This window comes from Panthera tigris, chromosome E3, assembly GCF_018350195.1.
Source record: "Panthera tigris isolate Pti1 chromosome E3, P.tigris_Pti1_mat1.1, whole genome shotgun sequence".
Taxonomy (NCBI): Eukaryota; Metazoa; Chordata; class Mammalia; order Carnivora; family Felidae; genus Panthera; species Panthera tigris.
This window is the reverse complement of record NC_056675.1, coordinates 37,534,966-37,556,522: the sequence shown is the minus strand read 5'-3', so window position 1 is coordinate 37,556,522 and position 21,557 is coordinate 37,534,966. Positions and strand designations below refer to the sequence as shown.

General features: G+C 58.3%; 2 protein-coding genes across 4 annotated transcripts in view; one reads left to right on the top strand and one right to left on the bottom strand.

Moving 5' to 3' along the window:
* The window catches only part of CE3H16orf96 (chromosome E3 C16orf96 homolog), a 36,937-nt gene extending 28,386 nt beyond the window's left edge, over positions 1 to 8,551 (top strand). For both annotated transcript variants that reach the window (XM_042972297.1, XM_042972296.1), the window contains 4 exons: positions 11 to 113; positions 5,979 to 6,059; positions 6,825 to 7,026; positions 8,385 to 8,551. In XM_042972297.1, coding sequence (XP_042828231.1) covers positions 11 to 113; positions 5,979 to 6,059; positions 6,825 to 7,026; positions 8,385 to 8,400 — 402 coding nt within the window. In that variant the 3' untranslated portion in view covers positions 8,401 to 8,551. The remainder of the gene's footprint in view (positions 1 to 10; positions 114 to 5,978; positions 6,060 to 6,824; positions 7,027 to 8,384) is intronic.
* A 5,514-nt stretch (positions 8,552 to 14,065) lies between these two features.
* UBALD1 (UBA like domain containing 1) lies at positions 14,066 to 19,237 on the bottom strand. Of its 2 annotated transcripts, none has more exons than XM_042972304.1 (3): positions 18,968 to 19,237; positions 15,468 to 15,530; positions 14,066 to 15,163 (listed from the first exon to the last, which is right to left on the bottom strand). In XM_042972304.1, exons 1-3 carry the CDS (start codon positions 19,235 to 19,237, stop codon positions 14,810 to 14,812), a joined length of 687 nt encoding a protein of 228 aa, XP_042828238.1. In that variant the 3' UTR covers positions 14,066 to 14,809. The 2 variants fall into 2 exon arrangements, with proteins under 2 accessions (XP_042828238.1, XP_042828239.1); XM_042972305.1 differs by lacking the exon at positions 18,968 to 19,237 and adding an exon at positions 17,141 to 18,589.
* Positions 19,238 to 21,557: the final 2,320 nt, after the last annotated feature.

Below are 21,557 nucleotides of genomic sequence, written 5' to 3'. Positions count from 1 at the left end.
CATCTAACAGGCCGAGGTGGACATTCTGGGAGTGGACGGGATCCTGTACAAGGGCCGAATGATCAACCAGGATGGGGCACGGCCTTCGACGGGCGTGGAGAAGGAGCTGGCAGGTGAGGGGTATCAGGCCTTCCGGGGAGCCCCCACCCTCAATGTCCTGGCTTTGCTGGGCAGCATGAGGAGGTGCAGGTGGGGCTCAGAGCTGGCCCCATCCCTGACTTGGGGATCTTCAAGTGGCAGGAGGCCTTCACACAGCTACTTGAAAAAACGGAGCCCTGCTATATGCCAGGTGCTGCACCGGTCACCGGAGAGGCAGTGGGGAGCAAAGAAAGATGGGCTGCTCGGGGTCTCCACATGAGTGGGAGAAACAGAATGTAAGCAAATAACCTGAAGGGGAAGATCCATTGTTAGCAATAGCAATGAATAGCTGACCAGAGGGGAGCGCCCTGGTGACAAAGGATGCTGGCCTAGGGAGGGGTGCCAGATGGCCTCCCCAAGAAGGATGCTGGGCTGGGGATGGGAGGGTTGTGAGGAGAATGCCAGTCCAAGGAGAGGCATCTGATGAGGGAATAGGGTAAGCTGGATGAAGGGGTCGGGTGGGAAGAAAGTGGTCCAGGTGGGGGGGAATAGCAGGTGCAAAGGCCCGCGGTGGGGAGAAGCCAGGCACGATTGGGAGTCAGGAAGGTGAGTCTCCCTGCGGTATGGAGACTGGGAAGGGGTTGGGCATGATGAAGAGATATGCATAGACACTGGAGGCCTGTGTCCTAATGTCCCAGGTAGGTGAGGATTGGGTTAGGTGGGGACACATGGATCAGTCACTCTGATTGCTGCAGCATCACAGCCCCTGCTCCAGCTGGCTCCTACCTGGGGCTCCAGGCCTCAGCTCCAGCCATGGGCCGGCAGTGCTAGAAGGGGTACCTCCTCTGCACCACTCTTCAGGGTTTTCTCCTTCCGGAAGAGCCATACACTTCTCCATTGCAGAGGAACCCTGGAGTCCCAAAGTGGCTGGAGGGTTAAATTCTGCCCATGGTATTCTTCCTCACCCTGCTTTGTCCCCATTGACTTGAGGACTAAATACCAGGTATGCAAGAAAAGGAAATGGGACTGTTTTATTGGGAATGCTGGGCAAAGAAGAGCCCGCGTTAGTGTCCTGGGACACATGCAACAAATGGCCACAACAGGGCTCCGGGGAGGCTTCTACCTGCGTCTTCCAGCTCCTAGTGGCTCCATACGTAACTTGGCTCATGGCCGTGTCCCTCCAGCATCTGCCTCCGTCTTCTTGTGGCCTAATCCCTGTGTTTTCTCCTTTTCTCCTGGAAGGACATTTGTCATCGGGTTTAGGGCCCACCTTAACCTGGGATGAGCTCATGTCGAGATCCTTAATTACATCTGCAAAGACCCTTTCTCCGAATAAGGTTACATTCCTAGGTTCTGGGGAGCGTATCTCTTTGGGGACCACCATTCAACACACTACAGGTCCCTGCGCTGGCCCAGGAGGTCAGGACACCATCTGAGCCCTGCATTCCCCCGGCATGGGTCCGGCTCCCCCTGGACAAGCCTCAACCCCCCAGCAGTGGCTGCTGTTGGGAGGGCACTCAGGCTAAGCTTCAGGGGTCACCGGGCAGGGTAATAACCACGGTGGCTAATATTTAATGAGCCCTGAGTTCTTGCCAGGCCTGCACCGTCTCCTTTCAGCTGGCAAAAACCCAGTGAGGCATTGCACCAACGAGCAGGTGAGAGCCGCTTGCCGGAAGGTGGGGGAGCCCTTATCTCCACTCAGGCACTAGACAGGGCCCGTCTCCACCTACCTCCCCTGGGCTGTCACCCAGAGGGCAGGGCTTCCCTCCCCATGGCTCAGTCATTCTTGAGACCCACGCAGCAAAGTAGGACTGAATCAAAGGACACCTCAACTGCTTTGTTCTGCTTGGGGACAACAAAGTCTAACTACTTTTAGAAGCTGGTTCGAAACCCGCCTGTGGCCAGATCTTTTGACCAGATTGCTCTTATCACTCATTTATTTACTCAAAAGAACATTCTAATCCAAAACGGACTCAGTATCTAAACCTAAATGAGCCAGCGTGAGCCCTGCCCCTCCCCTGTATGCCCCTCCAGCCTGGCCCCAGATGCATTAGTCTGTTCATATCACTGTCCAGTGTGCCCTGCCATTTACTCAGCTCTTTGCCAGCTGGGGGCCACTGAAGGGCATCTGGCCAGCCTGTGCCCTCCAGGTGCTTGCACTGAGTCAGGAGCTCAGGCCGGGGCAGAGGAACACCCATTCAGTCCCCAGTGAGCCGTGTCCCCATAGGAGGGTGGTGGACGTGCCGAGGCTAGTGGTTCTCAGGCTTGACTTTTGAAGAAGTGCCCTGGAAGGAAGGCTAAGTTCAGGCAGGACTCAGGACGTAGGAGGAGGCAGGCAGGGGGGCGTCACCAGCCTCAGCCCTCCTCACCAGCTTTGGGTGAACTGCCTAAAACACGCACAGTGACCGGGCCCCTCCCCAGCTCAGAACCTGTTGGTAGGAGTTTCCTATGGATGCTGTAACAAATTACCCCAACCGAGTGGCTTAAAACAACCCACATTTATTTTATCTTAGTTCAGGAGATCAGCAATCTGAAATGAGTATCACAGGGCTAAAATCAAGGGATCAGCAGGTCTAGTTCCTTCTGAGGCTCTAGGGGAGACCATTTCCTTACCGTTTTCACCCCATTTCTTGTCTTGTAGCCCCTTCCTCCAGCTCAAGATGTGTCTCTCCGTCCTTACCTCCCCTTCTCTGACTCTGACCCTCCAGCCTTCCTCTTTAGAACCTCGTGATTCCATTGGGTCACCTGGATCATTCAGAATACTCTCTGTCTTGAGATCCTTAACTCGATCACATCTGCCAAGTCCCCCTCTGCCAAGTCAGGTGACACAGTCACAGGTTTTGGGGATTGGAACAGGGACATCTCAGGGGCATTGCCCCCAGAGTCAGGCTCCTTGGCTGATCTGTGGTGGGGGGTGGGGGGTGGGGGGGCTTGTCCCCTGTATGCCCCTCCCTTCAGCATCTCAGAACTGTTTGCTTTTCTCTCAGTGAGCCCAGCTGTCTCCCACCTCTGCCCAGGCTGTGCATCTGCCTCCAAGCCCTGGAGAATCTGTCTCATCTGCCAGAGCTCAGGGTCCCCTCCTGTTGAGAGCCTCACGGCTCCTCAGCTTCTGGCTTATGCAGAGGTGGAAAAGCCACAGAGGAGGGCCCAGAAGGAGCAGGTGTTGGGGTCAGATGGCGAGTTTGAATTCTGACCTACAGAATCCAGGGCATCAGTAAGACCTCAGGGAGAGTGCTGGGTCAGAACCCTGTTTCCAAGCCTCGCTGGGTCTCGATTTCAAACCTGGGCCCTGGGCCCACATCCCTCACCTTGGAGGGAAGCAATGTGACAGTCTCACTGGTTGGCTGGTTGGCTGGTCCCGCCTGAGACCTGTGGACGGATCCAGGTGCCACCGGGTGATCAGAACGGGGGCCTGGGAGCCCCCCTTGATTGGGCATTTGCTTTTACGCAGAACCCACAAAACACACTGGAGTTAGTTCTTAGTACAGGTTCAAGGAACAGTAGATACAGACCTTAAGACATAGTTAGGAATGCAAGAGGTTTGGGGGTGGGGTGGTTAACAAAGAGGAGGGAGGAAAGGGAGGAAGCAAGCAGAGACCCCCAGTGGCCAGGCCCTGTGCTCCGTCTTTGGCTTGAGGTGCTAACAGCCCCTGAGGTGCTAACAGCTGGAGGCTCTTGGCTCCCTGTACCCCTGCAGCTGAACAGTGAGTTGGTTTTTTTTTCTTCCTTCCTTCCTTCTTTCCTTCCTTCCTTCCTTCCTTCCTTCCTTCCTTCCTTCCTTCCTTCCTTCCTTCCTTCCTTCCCTCTCTCTCTCTCTCTCTCTCTCTTCCTTCTTTCATATAATTTATTGTCAAGCTGGCTAACATACAGTGTGTATAGCATGCTCTTGGTTTCCAGAGTAGATTCCCATGATTCATCGCTTTACGTACAATACCCAGTGCTCATCCCAACAAGTGCCCTCCTCAATGCCCATCACCCATTTTCCCCTTTCTCCTTCCACCCCCTCCCATCAACTCTGTTTGTTCTCTGTGTTTAAGAGTCTCTTATGAGTTTGCCTCCCTCCCTGTTTGAAACTATTTTTCCCCTTCCCTTCCCCCATGGTTTTCTGGTAAGTTTCTCAGGTTCCACATGTGAGTAAAAACCTATCGTATCTGTCTTTCTCTGACTGACATATTTCACTCAGCATAAGACCCTCCAGTTCCATCCACATTGCTGCAAATGGAAGGATTTCATTCTTTCCCATTGCCAAGTAGTATTCCATTGTATAGAAAAACCACATCTTCTTTACCCATTCATCAGTTGATGGACATTTGGGCTCTTTCCATGGTTTGGCTGTTGTTGAAAGCCTGCTATAAAGTGAGTCTTTTCTTTTCTTTTCTTTTCTTTTCTTTTCTTTTCTTTTCTTTTCTTTTCTTTTCTTTTCTTTTTTTGACCTGGGTTATTTCTTATTTATTTATTTATTTTAATAAGAAATTTATTGTCAAATTGTTTTCATACAACACCCAGTGCTCATCCCAACAGGTGCCCTCCTCAATGCCCATCACCCACTTTCCCCTCCCTCCCACCCCCCCATCAGCCCTCAGTTTATTCTCAGTTTTTAAGAGTCTCTTATGGTTTGGCTCCCTCCCTCTCTTTTTTTTTTTTCCTTCCCCTCCCCCATGGTCTTCTGTTAAGTTTCTCAGGATCCACATAAGAGTGAAAACATATGGTATAAAGTGAATTCTTTCTTAAAAGGGAGGTCCACAGAGCACATCCTGCTGCCACATGGTCCTGGTCATTCATTTGGTCATTCCTGAGCCCTTCTTGGTGTCAGGCATATTTTAGATACCACTGGGGAGACCCAATGTGGTCAAAATAAAGTTACTGCCCCCTTAGAGTTCTTACTCTATGAAGGACCATAGGATATAAATAGATAAAAAGTTCACTGAGTAAGATGAAACACGGAAGTTGGGGAGAGAATGGCCAGGGAGGAGTCCCTGGTGAGCTAACAAAGCAGGAATTGTCAGGACAGCCAGGAAGGACACAGGTGTCCAGGCAGAAGGAACAATCTGGTGTCCATCGTGGGAAGGAGCTTGGTGCCTGTAACTCGTCCTGAGAGCCAGGCCGGGGCCCTCCCCTCACCCGCATCCTCACCCTGAGGGTCCCTCTTCTTGTGCAGCCTTTGGTCTGGGTGGCCAGTCATGGGGATTCTTGGCTGGATAGGGAGAAGGAGATGTGTTGGGTTCAAAAGTGAAGGACGGAGCCAGATCCTAGAGGCCAAATGTTGTACAATCCCTGGTCTGTGAAAGGTCCAGAACAGGAATATCACAGAGACAAGAAGAGGATTCGTGCCTGCCAGCGGTTGGGGGAGGGAGGAAGGGAAATGAATATTTCATGGGCACAGGGTTTCCTTCTGGTGGGATGAAATGTTCTGGAACTAGCTAGAGGTGGTTGTCGCACACCATTGTGAATGAGCGCTAAAGTCACTGAATTGTTGGCTTAAATGGTTAATTTTGTGCGGCGCCTGGCTGGCTCAGTCAGTGGAGCATGTGACTCTTGATCTCGGGGCTGTGATTTTGAGCTCCACATTGGGCACAGAGGTTACTTACTGTGTGTTGTGTGAATTACATCTCAAAAAAAAAAAAAAATTCACACACACAAGGTGAGGGATGAGAGGGTGGGGGTGGGGGCATGATGGCCGTGGTCTGGCCCCAGGGAGAACATCTACGCCTTGAGAAACTCTGGGTGGGAGGAGGGATCTTCCACGAAAGAGAGGCTGAGGGGCAGGTGTGTGCAGAAGGCGGACAGGTCTGGGAAACGGTGAAAGGGCCTTTGCAGGACAAGTGGGGAGTCTGGGGTCAGGCGGAACTCTGCAAGAGTCCTCACCCATTCCTCTGTCTTCTCCTTTCTTTTCCTCTAAGCTGTGAAGGTTCCGCATCCCCCAACTCGAAGCCTGTATGATCGTGAACGCCCGAGTGCCTTGTTTGGTGCCATCTACCCCCGTGAGTACCTGCCCTCCGAACACCCTGGCCCAGCTGGGGTCCTGGCAGGGTCTCTGGGGCTCACCCGTCCCAGCCTGGGGCGCTCCTGACCCACCTCATCCGTCTCTCACCTGCTCTGTGTATGCCAGGGTCCAAGAAGTCCCCTCAGGTGTCCCATCCCCCTGCCAAGCACCCAGCTCCCTGGCCATGGCTTCAAGCCATCTGGGCTCCTGGTTTACCCTTCAGCGGGGCTTCCTGGCCAAGCACCATCCAGGCGGCCGAGACCAGGTGTCTATCCCCTAGCTGCAGGGATGGGATGAGGGGCCCATTCACCATCCTGGGCCTCTCTGCCTGGGGCCCCACGAGCTGGGCTGGGGGGATTCCTCTGATTGCCATCACCACGTACCAGGCACCTGCGGATGCTTTACAGCCTGTGCAGCGCTCTCTCCCTTCTCATCCACGCCGTCCTCGGCCCAGTTGGGTGGGTGTGCACTACTCTCCCAGCTCACAGTGCGGAGCTGAGGCACCGCAACCCTGACCCTGGATTCCACGTTCATGTGCACTCGAGCATCCGACTGTGGCGTCATTTATCTGGAGTCACCCCCGGGGGAACTTTAGGGTGTGTCTGGGATGGGGTGAGCCATGGGAAAGCACTTCCGGTCTTGTCTACTTAATGGGTATGACCCATCAGGCCAGCCGACCCCCTCCCCCCCACCCCCCCCACTCCCCCACCGCCTGCCCGTGATTGTTGCTGGGACACAGCATCGTCTCTCCTGCCTCTCTCAGGCCTGCACCCCCGCAAGGGTGTGTGCTCAGCCACCTCGGGCTCCCAGCCTCCGATGCCAGCTCGGCCTCCATCGCTGCCGCCCCTGCCCCTGCTGCCGCCACTGACGCCATCCCAGGGGGACCCCCAGCAGGTCCCGCGGCCTGCCCGGCACACACGGCCTCTGCGCCTCGAGTCCCGAGCCGGCACGCAGCCTGCCAGCCCGTGAGCCCTGCGTCCCTCACCCCTCCCTTCATCCCTCCTCTCCCCCTGCTGGCAGAGACTGGGCCCTGAGCTCAGCCTGAGGAGGGTGCAGGGGACCTGGACATGGGTGAAAGGCCTCCATAAGGGACTGATTTTGACTCAGTGGCTGTTTTTGTTTGTGTTTTTTTTTTTTTTAAGTTTATTTATTTGAGAGAGAGACAGAGAGTGAGCGAGGAAGCGGGGCAGAGAGAGAGTATCCCAAGCAGGCTCCACGGTCAGCTCAGAGCCTGACGCAGGGCTTGATCTCATGACCGCGAGATCATGACCTGAGCTGAAATCAAGACTCGGACGCCCCTTAACTCTATACATACGCACACAACACAATCCTTCTTTCTTATCCTGCACTTCGTGGAGAACACAGCTCTCTAGATTGAATTTTCCACTGAGCCAACATAATTCCTTGACCAGTCTTCAATACAACAGCTAACATGCTTTTAAAAACAATCACTTTCCTTTTTTATTTTGCTGAAATGATTCTATCAGAATCAGTTCCTAGTACAGCTACTGCCGACGTACGTTTTCTTTGGGGGCCGTTATTTCTGACAAGACTGCTTTTCTCATGGGAGCCAAATATGACTGTGTGCCTCCTTTTGTATTTCATGCTGATCCTTCCCACCAGTCATTATAGTCATGGATTGGATATTTTTAAAACCTGATTGTTGATGTTTACGTTTTGGCCAGTCCTCGAGGAATTGGGAGCAGAGGTCCCTGGAACGCCCTGGACTGCCCTTTCCCCAGGGCCAGAATCCCGCTCGCCTGTTTGACGTCCTTCTGTTTCTTCCTGGGGGTGACTGCCCATACTCTTGGTGGAGCGAGGAGCAGACTGGGAGGTCATGATGACCTGATCTGGCAATTTAGCGGGCAGCCCGGGACCGCAGAGGGCACATACCTGCCTTCCAGCATTGTACACGCCCGGCTTGCTTGCCCTCCTTGCCTCTCCCCTTCTCTTCCTCTCCCTGTCTACTCCATGGCTCTGGCTAGTTGTGCCCACTATGCTTTTCATACTTCTGACACGTCTTCCACATTACACAATCTCTCCCTGTATGGTTTTGGGGCATGACTCCCCCACCCCACCCCACCATGCACTGGAGGCCCTGGGGAGGGTGGCTGAGTGGGCAAGGGAGTGGGGGGAGGGAGCTGCCCAAGGGTCTGCTCTGGGGAGCCAGGGTGCTGGCATGGAGTGGGAGCCCTGGACCTGGAGGCCATCAGAGTCTGGGAATGCTGCCTGCCTGCCCCCTTCCTGATGGTCTCCCGGCCGTGTCCCCAGCTCCTCACCTGTGACCACTCCCAGCCCCTGACTTCTCTTTTCTTTCTCCAAGGACTGTGTCTAAATGAGGCCAAGCTTTTCCTGACCCAGGTGACTTACCTGTCCCAGACACCTTGGGGGGCACCGGCTGGTGCAGTCCTGGACCCTGCACCCATCCCCGTATCACAGATGAGTATTTTTGGCACGTTCTCCCCATAATAAAATCTTTCACTTTTTTGACCGTGGATGAGGGTGACTGGCCTGGCACCCCCTGCAGAGAGCGGCCTTGTCTGCCCCACGTGGGTGGGTGGACCTGCTGGTCCCTACTCAGGCCCCCACCCCAAGGTCAACCTCCCAGAGCCGCTGGCCAGAACCACCCTGGCTGAGTCCCAGCAGACAATCAACAGCAAAGCTTCTTGCCTCTGCCACATTTCCCACCACGGCAAAGTGTCCTGAGCCTGCCCTAGCCCTGTGTTCTGGGAAGATCGGAGGTCTGGGGCAGGGGTAGTGATGTGATTGGCCCAGGTTTGCTCAGGGAGGCCTCAGCTCTCCAGTGCCCGGCCAGGAGCTGTCCTCTTTGGGTGTTGCTCACGGGTATGAGGTCCCCAACTTCCATCACCTCCCACGTCAGGAAAGAGAGGTGCAGCCCGGACTCAGGCAAAGCGTCCCATGCCAGGCTTGTCCCCTGCAGCCCTGACCCTCAGGCACCCACACAGGCAGGATTCTCAGACCCTCCTCTCCATCCCCGCTGGCCCCCGCAAAGCTGTCTTCCCAGCCATTTCTCAGATTTACAGAGGGAATCGTGCCTGAGTTGGTTCCTGTAGCTCAGGCATTGAGGAGTGAGGCCCAGGGAGGTCACGGTGTAACCATTTGCCCCCCGACAGGCTCCTCGGTGTTTTGGAAGGTGGGGATGCCCAACAGCAGCCAGCCGGGAGCGATGCCAGAGGATGACAGTCCTGTCCCCCATAGGGGTTGTGGGGGAACAAGCCAGCTTTTGGTCTGGTCCCAGATGGGAGCTGCAGGCAGAATCCTCGCCCCTCCCCTCTTCCAACCCCAGAGGGTGGGGCCTGCAGGGAACTGGGAGGGAGGTGCTCAGGAGGTAGCCACCCCAGGCCAGCAGGGAAAGGTGCCTGGGGAGCAGACAGAACCAAGATGGGGTCAGCAGAGTGGGAATCTCAGGAGGTCCTGGGTTTAGCCTCCTCCTCTGCCAGGGGGACATGGTTCCTGGCCTGGGATCCAGTGGCTGTGCCGGGCTGTGCCAGGCCAGTCACCCTCAGGACCCAGGACCAGGAGGAAGGGAACCGACCGTGCCAGTCATGCGGGCTGGCCTGGTGTGGGGCTGCAAAATGAGCTGGGCAGGAGGGGGAGAGAGAGGCCTCTTGCCAAGCGGAGGGTCCTGCTTCGAGGGGCTGCTGGAAAGGAGATGCTGACTGATGACCACCCTACACCCCCAACACGGCCCACAGCCCACCGCTGCAGGTGAAAGGGTCACTGAACGTTTCTACCTTCCAAAGACGACCAACTCCGTAACTCTAAGGTATAAACAACCAACGGGAGCCGGTTCCCAAGGCAAGTCGCCAACAGCGGAGAGCTGAGGTGCTGGAAGGGCGGGCCTTCTGTGCAGGGACCTCCTCCACTAAAATCAGCGCACACTGGTGTCCCTGGCTTGACCCCCGACTCGCTGCGGTTCTGGGGGCTGTAGGCAGAGAACCACCAAACCAACACACAACCGCCAGAGAAAGGCTTCTTTTCGCAGTCCCCCTCATCTTGCTCGTGGCTTCCCCAGGATCCACGGAAAACGACCCCACCAACACGTGCAGCTCTTATCCCCCAGAAGAGGAGAAACGGCCCCCGAGAGCAGAGCAGATCGCTGCCATCGGGTTCCCAGCACCTCGTGCTGTGCCCCCGACACGCCCTTGGCCAGCCTGGGAGTGGGTCTGAGAGGACCCAGCGCCCCCCTCCCCTAAAGGAGCGGAGTTCTCCTAAGGCTCCTATGAAACACATATCGCCCAAACATAAGCTGTGGCTAAGCAACCAGAGACCTTCCCAAAGGCAGGAATTGCAAAGAACCTCGCATCAAGAGATCTCCTTTTGTCCGGCACAGGCGGCCTCCCCAGCACTGGCCCCGGGAAGTAACCAGCCTCAAAGCACTCATCTGTCCTCAGAGGAGTCCTGACGTAAAAGCCCCTCAGAGACCTCCAGGGCCGTGGCAGCCCTGCCCACTGCCGGGCTCGGGGGCCAGCCTTGGGGACAGCATGCTTTCCTGCGGCCGGCCACAACATGTTCTTAGAGAACCCCGGGAAGACCCCGGGAGCATCCCTTTCATCCGAGAGAATCCGAAGAACAAGCCCCTTTTTTCGGCTGTCTCAAGGAGGAGCCCTGCCTGCCCGCAGAAAGCGTTTTAGCGTGTCCATCTACCAGGTGCCCCCCTCCGTCCCCATGGAGCAGGGCTTTTACTTCTGAAGCTCTTCCTGGTGAAAAACAAGATCCCCTCCAGATCCCGATTTGGAGACAGGAACTGGACACACGTCTGTGGCCAGTGGAGGGGGCTGACTGATGACAGGCAGGCTGGCTGGGTCCCCCCTCTGATGGTCAGCTTCAGCCCGTTGTGACCTCGCGGGAACCCGGGCCAGCTGTTTATTTCCAAGATCGGCCAGAAGTGAGACTTTTTGTGCAGACTCCAGTGATTGTTAAATGTCGGCAGGCCATCCTGAGAGAGATGGAGCATCGTTTGAGCCAAGCTGCACATGTCAGGGGACTATGGGTTTGCAAAGCCCCAAATTAGCATGCCCAGGTGCTTTAACGGCATTCTGGAAAGATGCACCCACTGCTCATCACCTGGGGAGGCTAGACCATCCCACGTGCTGCCACGTCCACTCTTCAGGAATGAGATACTCGGAGCTCAAATTGTCCTTTCAAGCAACTTCAAGGATGCAGACAGGGTTTTTTAGAGCAGAACTTTGGAAACAGTCATTTGAGCTCAAGTCTGGCAGGCAGGTAGGGGGTGACCATGCCCAGAAGATGCTGGGCTTTTAGGTGACAAGGCCAGGTCCAAGGAGGTGCCAAGGTGGACAGGCAAGGATGGCTGTGTCTGTTCCCTTCCACTCATGCACCCAGTACCTTTGCTTTTCAGCCAACTTACACTTTGAACATGTTAATAGACGGTTACGGACTCGTTCGACTTTGCTTCTGAGCTTCCAGGCTTGGGAAAGTTGAAGAAGGTTCCAGGTTCTCTGTTCCCACCTCTGGCTCCCCTTTGAGTTTGGCCCACTTTTACAGCGTTTCCCTTGCCCAGGGGGATGTTCAGACCAGGGGATCCTGGCACACCTGGCGGGGCCTCTACATTGCTGGAAAGTACTAGAGCCCCCGGCCCTAGCTCCAACCCTGCTCTCTGCCCCCTCCTGCCCAGGTACCCACCTTGGCTGAGGCACTTAGGGAGAATCAAATTCCTGGGCTCTCCTCCAGAACAGTTGTCTCAAGCACCCAGGAGACCTTCACGCCCCACAAACTTGGGGGTCACAAGGCTGGTGGCTCCCAGTTGCTGTGAGGGGGGGGCGCGCTGAGGCTCCGCATCCCAATCACCTGGGAGCTGTTTTAGTAACAGCTGTGACGCTCTGTTAAGTTCACCCTTTCAACATGTAAGATTAAGTAATTTTTATTCCCAAGCCGATCAACCAATAGCCTGGGGAACGTTTAAAATTATACCGTCGAGCCTTCCCCCCCGAGACTCTGATGCCGTGGGGTCTGGGAGTCTATGGTTTGTCTTTTTACGGAGCTCCCAGGAGGCTCTACTGTGCAGCCAACCATGGGAACCACAGGTCTAGGAGACATTCTGCCATGTCTACAGACGTTTTTGGTTGTCACAACTGGGAGATGCTGCTGGCGTCTAGCGGGTAGGGGCCGAAATGCTGGTCAATATCCCACAGGGCACAAGACACCCCCAGCAGACGGTGAGCCAGCCCCAAATGTCCACAGTGCCCAGGTTGGAAAGCCAGGGCCTACAGGAACTTCCAGTCCTTTCTGGCCCGAGGTGACCACCTGCGACCTCCAGACACAGCCCATGGTAGTCCCCCAGGAACAGAAAAACGCACCTCACCTCCAACAGATCAGCACTGAGTAGAGATGTCGTGGAGGAACATTTCTCAACGTGGAGCTCGAGGTCCTGCACCTCTAACAAGCTCCCAGGTGGTGCTGCTGGTCTGGGGACCAGACTGTGTAGCCGCCCAGGGTAGAGCCTCCCATGTCTCCAGGAGTGCAAATTCTAGATGGAGCCCTGGCTCTCTGGTGCCTCTGACACAGTCATCATTCCCTGGGGCAGCCCAGGTGCACTCACCCCTCCGCAGCAGGTAACCCATAAACACGTACTTGTCTCTGCATTTCTCCCACCACTTGAGGGGGGTGTGGTAGTTATCTGAGAATTTTCCCTCATCAAAAAGAGCGAAGCAGCAGCAGCGGTAGCGAAGATTCAGGAGGGCCCAAGATGTCCTCACTCTTATCCATCCCACCCCTCCCTACCCTCCCCACACGCACCCCAGAAACAGCTGTGCCCCCGCCTCTGGACTTCAAGAGGAAGGCCCTTAGAAGGGTGGGTTTCAAGATGAGGACACAACTCCAAGACCTAAGCAACAGCTTGGGCGGGGGCCCAGTGGTCAGTCTTCAGTGACGCCCAGAGGGTACAGTCAACCAGGAGCCTGTCCAGGGTCCAGCAGGGTGGAGACAAAGCTGGGGAGGCCAGGGAGCAGCAGTGGCAACACCGGCACAGGAGCATCCTCATCCCTGGGCGCAAGGGCAGGACTGCGGTGAGGAGTGCAGAGACATCAAACAGGAGACCTTCTGCAACAGAAGACACTCTCCAACCCAGTCATCATCCGCAGAAGGGGGCACCTGAAGGGCTGGGCGCCAGGTGGGCCATCCTAGGTTAGGGAGTGAGATCTGCCTCTACTGAGGATTGGGCAGAGACCGTGGCCTCCCTCCTTCCCCAAAGCCCAGTCCCTCACAAGGGGTGCAAGCCTGAGGCTGCCCCGGGAACCGTATCCCCCAGCGTGGGCAGCTGTGGGGGGAGGGGGAGGGGACAGAGTGGGGCATCCCTGGCTTCTCCCTTGGGGTGAGAGCAGGTGTCTGTCCCAGCCCAGCTCAGGAGCAGCCCGGGATCCCATCTGCTCTCCCTGGTTTGCCGGTCTCCTTAGTGACAAAAGGTCTGAGTTGCAGGTTGGACTCTGCCCTGGGCTTGTCCTGTTCCTGTCACGAGCCCCCACTGGCTCTGCGCAGAAGCCTGCTATCTGACCACGGGCGCTGTGGTCTGCGGCTCCCCAGGGGAGGGCCCTGCCCTACCAGGCATGTTTGCTGGAGGTTGGGCTTGGAGAGTCCAGCCTGCAGCCTGCAGCCAGCCATTGGGGCCCTAAAGACACACAAAAAAAGGTCCTTATGTGAAACCCAAGAAGACTGGAAGGAGTTGTTAGCCCTGGAGGTCAGGATCAGTCCAGCCGGACAGGGGAAGGATGGGCAGGAGGGCTGGGATTCTGGGAACACTGGCCAGAAATGAACTTCCTGGGAAGAACCTTGGATGGGCAGGAAGATTCCAGAGCCACGTTATGGTTGAAAAGACAGCAAGAGACAGCAGCAGTGTGGAGCCAGGCAGGACTTGGGGGGGTGGGGGTGGGGGTGGGGTCTGGGCTCTGCCAGTGCCCTGCCTCTCCACATGGAGCCAGCCGGCAGCAAAGCTTAGGATACGAGGCAAGACCACAAAGCCTGGTGGTAGTTTGAACTCTTTTCTTCTCTTTTGTTAAAAGGGGGAAGGGAAAGGGTGTGAGGTACCCCCGGGCTCTGGGGGAGGCATGCAGGCAGCCCCAGCAGGCAAGCGCTGGGGAATGGGTGGGAAGAGTCCTGGAGTTTCCCACAATTCTTTTCTCTGCAGGGAACAGCAAGGCTGGCTGACAAGGGGGTGGGAGAGAGGGGCGGGGCCCTGGGGAGAGGGGTGGCGGGCAAGGGGTTTGGGGGCTCACTCTAACATGCAAAGTCCAGCTGCCCCGTAAACTAGGTTGCGTCTTGAGGAGCGACATACATATAAATACATACACAGCTACACACACACATGCGGAGAAGGCTCTGCATTCCCGAGGGTGGGGATCTAGGCCTGCTGGCCCCCAAGGAGCTCCAAGGCAGGAGCCAGCCAAGTCTCCGCTGCTGTGGCGATTCTCCGCAGCCCCCTGGGGTGGGGCAGGGCGAGCGAGTCCTCTGGGGAAGGCTGCTTGTTCTCTGAAGTTCCGTCCACCAGCACCAAGACGACTCTGAACCACATCCATGCAAGCTGGGTGCCGCGGGCCTGCGCCTCCGTGTTCGTGCGCGGGCGGCCTGTGTGCTGGCACCAGGGTCCGGTCTCTCCCCTCCAGGGCTCCGGGGAACGGGGGTGCAGACAGAGGAGGGTGAAGGGGGCCCGCGGAGACATCCTCTCCCCCGCCCCACAGGGTCCTGGCCTCCGGGAGGGGGGAGGGGCCTCCCTTATCTCTCCGCCTCCATGGCGGGGTGGGCCCTCGGTTCTGAGGCGGCCTGTTGGGGGGCCAAGGGCGGCCAGTCTGACGCTGGGGAAGGGGGTGCCGGAGTCCACAGGGGCGGCTGCTGTGGCTGGTGGTGCTGTGGCCCCCCTGGGGGCGAGGCCGTGGTCGGCCAGCTGGGTGCCGCGAAGCTGCCGGTGGCGGCGTGGGGGAAGTGCGGCGGGGGGGACGTGGCCGTGGCGGCCATTGGGCTGCCACTGCCGCCACCGTGGAAACTCTCGGAAGCCTTGAGACGGGAGAACATGGTGAGGGCATCGGGGAAGTTGGGGGGCGTGGCAGGGGTGTTGGCAGGAGTGCACATCTGTGGGGGGAAGAACAGAGTGGGGGGTGAGCACCCCTTTCCGGGAGCCCCCGGCCTCCCACTGCCTCCTAGGAGCAGACACACACCCAGCCACCGTTGGGAGCTTCTGTGCCTCTTCCCTGGATGCATCTGGCTCTGTAGGACAGTCCCCTAGCTGGGGGCTCCAGACCCACGGGCCATGTCCCCGGAGGACCCTCTAGTGCGAGCCAGCGGCCTCTCCACTGCAGAGAGCCACGGCGGCTTCCTTCCCCTGCCCTATACCAGGAGCGCCCCCTAGCACCCCGGGGACTGCAGGGACACTTACCATCTGGTGGTGGTGGTGGCTATAGGGGATGTTGGTCTCCTGGAAAAAGGCGCTGAGGGCCGTCTGTGGGAAGAAAGGGCCCAAGCTTAATTACCCTCTGGCCCCCCACCCCCACCCCCTCCGTGGACCTGCGCCGCCCTCGTTCCCAGGATCTCTGGGGCTTGGAGTGGCCCTGAGCCTGGCTACCAAGGGAGAGAAGTGAGTGTAAGCAGTGTGTCTGTCACAACTCAACGCCTGCCACCTCCTAAGGAGGCGCCACAGGCTCCCAGGCAGGTCTGGCAGGCGGTGAAGACCCTCACACTGCCTGCCTCCCTCCAGCTTGCACTGTGACCTCAGGAGGGGAGCAGGCAGCACCCCTTCCTGGTGTCACAGGGAAAGGCCTTTAGCAGAGATCAGCTGTTGATTTGGGAGATTGGAGCCAGACAGTCACCAACTCCATGGGTGGCGGCTCCCTAATCTGAATCTCAATCTCCTCATCTAGGAGCCAGGGGACAGCAAAAGTTCCCAGATGTTAAGTCTGTGACCCACCTGTCTCTCTCCTTGGCTGGCCACAGGAGCCTGCCATGACCTGGGCCTCAGTTTTTCCAACTGCACCACAAGGAGACCGGACCAGGTGGCTTCCACATTCCCGTCCCTTGCCGCACTAACCTCTTAAGACCCAAGTGCCAGCTGAGAGAGCCAGAATTAAGTAGGATGGCCTGGGTTTTGCACTCGCTGGCCCCCTCACCCAAGCCTCCCTCAGAATGTTCTTAAGGTGTCAGAGCAGGGGGATGGCAGACATGCGGTCGGGCACCTGGGGTGGTGCGAAAGGGAGCGGGAGAGGGGGCAGAGTGTCAGACAAAGGCCCGGGGAGAGGGGGCTCCAGGAGCCCTGAGGGAGGTGCTGCATTTGGTCTGTCCTGGCTGGGGCCCTGCAGGAGGGGCACTGAGGAGAATAAGGGAACCAGCTGCTCTTGCGAAAGTGCTGGGAGAGGGAGTGTGTGAAGGGTCTGCCGGGCCCGGCCCAGGCCCAGCCCCAGCTGCCCTCCATCACCAGCCCCCCCCCCCCCCCCCCCCCCCCCGAGGCTCACCACCCTCCCCAGCCCAGCCCGGACCCAATCCCTTCCCCCGCCTCCAACACAGCCAGAAACCCAAGCTGGCTCCCAGGGCTTGCCCTGGGGTTTTGTTATTTTTTTACATTCAAATGAATTTTTCTGGGAATTTCCTGCTGTAGATGCCCTACCCCAGTGTCCCCAGACAGGGTGTGGGAACAGGCTGGGGTGGGTGCTGGTCTCTAAGCGCCTCCTCAGGACTCCTTCCCACCCAGGAGCCCCAGGGGACACACCCCAACTATTCCTTCCCAACAGCAAATCCAAAGGCCATTTGAGTGAGGATTCCAGCACCGCTGCTGCCTTAAAGCACCACCACTTAAACACACAGGTCCCCTCCCCCAGCAGCCTCCTGTCCTCATTAACACCTGAATCACAGAGATGTGACCCAAAAACACTGTGAGCCTGCGGGGGAGGGTACAGAAAGAGTAGCCCCAGGGAGCCCCTCACTCGCTCTCACGCAAGGACCTAAGGTTTGGGGGTTCACAACCCATTTCACTTTAAGTAAACCTCCCTAGTATCCATATCCCCCCACTTGACAGATGTGAAACGGAAACTCCACGAGCCCGAAGCATATGGCTCCTACCTCAGGAGGCCACCAAATCTGCAGGCAGCTCCGGCCCCTCTTGGGGACAAGGTCTCCCCCAGGCATTTCAATCCTCAAAGCAACACTTTTAATTCGTGTGGTGGAGCGACACCAACCCGTGCTGAGTGACAGCCCAGCTGGTGCCAGGCTCCCTGCGCTGGGCTGAGAGTCCAGACAGGCCAGGCCCTTCCACCAGACACCTGCCCGCCCAGCCCCAAGCAGGGAGGGAGCCATGTGTGCAGATGTGGGACTCAAGCAAACTGCCGTGAATGTGGTTTTGCAAGTTTTGCCACATCTAGCCCTTGAGACAAACAGGCTGTTTAGGGAGCTTCCTGCAGGGTGGGGCTGCAGGCCCTGGGGGCGGTGGGCACAAGGGAGTGGCCACTGGCTCCTTAGAGATCAACTCCCACGCTGGAGGTAGGGAGGAAACTGAGGCCAGAGGAGGAAAGGGAATTGCCCAGAAAGAGCAACCTCCCACATTGTGTGAAGACCACACAGGGTCGGCGGTCCCTGCTGAGAGCGCTGGTAGAAAGGTGTGAGCAAAGATTCCCCTGGCTGGATAGGCCACTGCTTCCCCAGGCTGTCCAAACCTTTGGGCTAGAATTCTGATCCCCTATCCCATTCTTAAGAAGCTGAGTCCTAGAGTCCTCAGTGTATCCCCTGCAGGCCCGAACACCTTTCCTCGCGTGGCTCCCCATCAGGAAACCAGGCTCCCGGCAGGCAGGGCACAGACACCGTCTGAGCTGTGACCTTACACCTGTGAGGGGTGGAGCTCAAGGACTCTGGCCTCTTCCCTAGATACCACCCTGGGTTATTTCTGGGGCAGTTGAGCTAGGCAAAGCCAGGTGGCCTCTTGGCAGCACAAGCTGTGGGCACTAGTGTTCTGTGGGTCAGGGAGGCCTGGTGGGTGGGGTCCTGACTGGGGCAGCCCCACCTCCTACCCAGCTGACCGAAAAGCCACCGGACCGTGTAAACCACGCCGTGCACTGTGCAGGTAAATTCATCTGCCAGCACAGAGGAGGCCACCCGAACACGCCTCTAGGGCGGGGTGCACAGATGCACACTCGTAGCTGTAGTGTGGGGCTCCCAGCACAGCACCCGTACACTCGTGTGTGTACACGCGTGGGCACCAACTGCAAAACGGCGACGTGTGTGTACACGGAGCACACAGCCCGCACCCGCGCGCCGGGTGGACTGCGTGTTTACACACACGCCGACATGCCCACACGTAGCGTGGCGCGTGCGTAAATACAAATGCACATGTACGTGGACACACGCGCCGCCGAGCTGCCCACTGGGCACGCAGACCCTCAAACCCACTCGTGCGGGGCGGCTGTGCCCACGGGCCCCAGAGCTCCCCGTCCCACCAGGCGGCTCCCGAGGTGGGGGCGGCGCGCGCCCAACTCGGCCCCAGCCCGGGGCGTCCTCCTTCCGGCCGCCCGCCGACTGTCCGTCCGGGCCGCGGCGACGCCCCGCCCTGGCCGTTACCCGAACAAAAGAGGGGGAACCCCGCATCCCGACCGCCGGGGGACTCGGGGGGGGGGCGGGCATCTCGCGCCCCGGTGCGGGCGGGCCGCCCCTCCCGCCCACCCCGCGCGGGCGGCGTTTCCGGGGACCGCGTAGACGCGGCCGCACCGCCCGGCCGGACCCGCACGCCGCGTGTGCGCGCTGCGGCCCGGTCAACGGGGCGCGCGGACGCCAGGACACTGGGCCGAGTGCGCGGCCCCGGCCCGGGCGGAGCGCGCACCAGCACGTGTCCACACCGACCCAAACACGCGTGGCTGGCGGGACGGACCCCCGGCCCCCGGTCCCGGCCCGGCCGCGCACCTCGAACTGCCAGTGGGCCGCCTGCAGCAGCTGCTTCGCCTGGTCGGCCGCGCAGCCCGCCGTCAGCACGAACTGGTTGATCATGACCTGGTGCTTGAGCTCGTCCATGTTCACGGACATGGCGCCGCCGCCGCGCTGCCCGCTGCCTCCCGCCGCCGCTCTCCTCCGCCTCACGCGTCCACCATTAGCGAGCCGGCTCCGGCTAATACAAATATTTACTGTGCGGCTGTGACTCACCGAGCCTCGCCTGGCTCGGGGCCGCGGGGGCATGCTGGGAGATGTAGTCCCGCGCCGCCTGGCCGGCCGGGGGGCGCGAAGAGGTGTGTCTGGACTCTGTCCCTGCTGTGTGCGGAAGCGGGCGGCCGTGTCTGCGGGCCGTCACGCTCTCGGGGGTCCAGCAGGCGGGGCCCGCTGGCGTCTTTGCCCGGTATGCCTGGCATCCCTCTGTTGAGTGGGCGCACACTTGGGGGTGGGGGTCCCCTAGGAATTTTGGCACAAATCGGCAGCTCTAGGACACACAGACCCGAAAGCCTGTCACACAATAGGCGCCAAAAAATACTCCTTCCTTGGATGAATGAATCTGCCCTTTAGGGCTCTGCAGAAAGTCACCGCCTCCAGGAAGCCTTCCAGTCCCCCCCCCCCCAACACCCAGAGCAACAAGTTCACGTCGCCCACTCCTGATGCGGGTCCCTCCCCGGTTTGGCGCTTAGCCACACACACACACACACACACTACGTCTGGGGATGGGATGGCGCGGACAAAACACGAGGTGGACAGACCCTGGTGCCTCCGGGTTCCCTCCCCGCGGGGCTCCCACTTTCCCACGCAAAATCTCGTGCGCTCTGCCGGAAATCTCGGCTTTGGAAAGCGGGCGCAAGGACCCGGCGGAGCCAGTTCCGGGGCGGCCCCGAACTCCTATTCCCAGAATGCCCCGGTTTATTTGCATCGTTTTGTCCCGAATGACGTCAAGTGAGTGAGGCCGCGCCTCGGCCAATGGGCGGCCTCAGAGTGTTAGGACCTGGCCATATAAGGTAAACAAAGCTGGCCGCCCAATGAGGCTGCAGCGGGGGCGGGCGCTGGGCCGGGGCCGGCGGGGGCGCGTCACGTGGCGGGCGGGGGCGGGACTGGAGCGAGCGGGAGAAGGGGGGAGTTGCGGGCAGTGTTTACAGTTCCGCACGCGCCGCTTCCGGGTGACGTCTAGGGTCGGGCGTGTGGGACCAGGGCGTGCTCGCAAAGGGATCCCGGGCGGGGAGGCGAGGAGGAGGTTGGCGCGGTCAACCCCCGCTCTGACTGACCTTGGCCCGGTTCCGAGAGCTCCCTGGGCTCCAATTTCATCCGTTGGGCAACCGATGTTTGGGCCCTTACTCTGCCCTGCCCTGAGCCAGCCGGGGTTACAGCGGAGAGCAAACCCGAGAAGGGTCTCCTGGTGGCGAGGGTGGGTTGGGGCCGTGTGTCAAAAATCCCAAAGAACGGATGTACAATTGTGGAAACGTAGAAGTATGAAAAGTGCCTTCTGGAAGCTGATACAGGCCCTGGGGGTTAGGGTTAAAAGTCATTGAGAGGTTTTACTAGATCTGATCAATTGTCCACTTTAGGCTCAGTGTGGCGTCCAGATGGTGGCCGAAGGGTCCAGTCTGGATCAGGAAATGTTTTGGATGCGTCTGGTTCTAAGGGAGCACCCCACCCTCCCTACCCAGCGCTTCACTGTTAGAATTGCACCGGATGGAGGGAGCTATCCCACACCGGAGGGGTGGGGGGAACCCCTTCCTGGGTCCTTTCATCTTTCCAGAGGTTCTGTCTTTAGCTGGTGGGAGGAGGATAATGGGAGCCCGGTGGACAGGCCCTGAAGGGATCCAGGGTTGTGGGGGCCTGGGGAGTGCTGGGGCACCAGGATAGCTCCAGGGAGACCTGCACAATGAGAGTGCTAAGCGGCCTCCAAGGGCTAGGTTCCCTGGCCTAGCCTACAGGCAGGGGGTGGACTCTCAGTGTCCTCTGCCAGGTGAGCACCTCAGCCTGGTAGAGGTATCCTGTCCTCGTGGGAAATCAGATTTTGGTGTCTCTTCTGCCACATGGGGATCACTCAGGCTCTGCCATTTTTTGCAAACCCTGATAGTGCCAGGAGATTCCTGGTCTTGTTAAGAATGGCCCCTCACCTTAACAAAGCATCATAAGCATGAATTAACGTGGGTAAAGCGCTCAGCACAAGGTAGTGGGCTTTGGATGTGGTTTCTGCTATCACTATTCCACTGAGACAGAGCGTGATGGACGGTGAGATGGTTCTGGAGCCAGATAGATCTGGTTGTCAGTCTTGACTCCACTGCTTAGTGACTGATGTTGGATACAAGTAGTGTAGCCCTGAGCTTCATTTCATTTGTGGAACCCAAGGTAGGAGTGTGGAGCTCTCCCAGGACTGCTGAAGGTAGATTAATATCTGTGAAGTGCTCAGCACTATTTCTGGTACTCACCTCTTTGCCTCCATCTGGACCACTCTAGGGAGCCCAAGCCTCATTTTACAGATGAGGAAACTTTTAAGGCTGGAATCCAAACCTCCTTACACTCTTGCCTGTGTTCAGAGCCAGTGGAGAACAGG

What these genes read in the sequence shown, in the direction of transcription:
- UBALD1 (XM_042972304.1), bottom strand. Translation starts at nt 19,237, where the DNA reads ATGCCCCCGCGGCCCCGAGCCAGGCGAGGCTCGGTGAGTCACAGCCGC. An exon ending in CGGCCCACTGGCAGTTCGAG is followed by an intron (nt 15,531 to 18,967) that starts GTGCGCGGCCGG and finishes TTCTTCCCACAG; the next exon opens with ACGGCCCTCAGCGCCTTTTT. An exon ending in GCCACCACCACCACCAGATG is followed by an intron (nt 15,164 to 15,467) that starts GTAAGTGTCCCT and finishes TTCCCCCCACAG; the next exon opens with ATGTGCACTCCTGCCAACAC.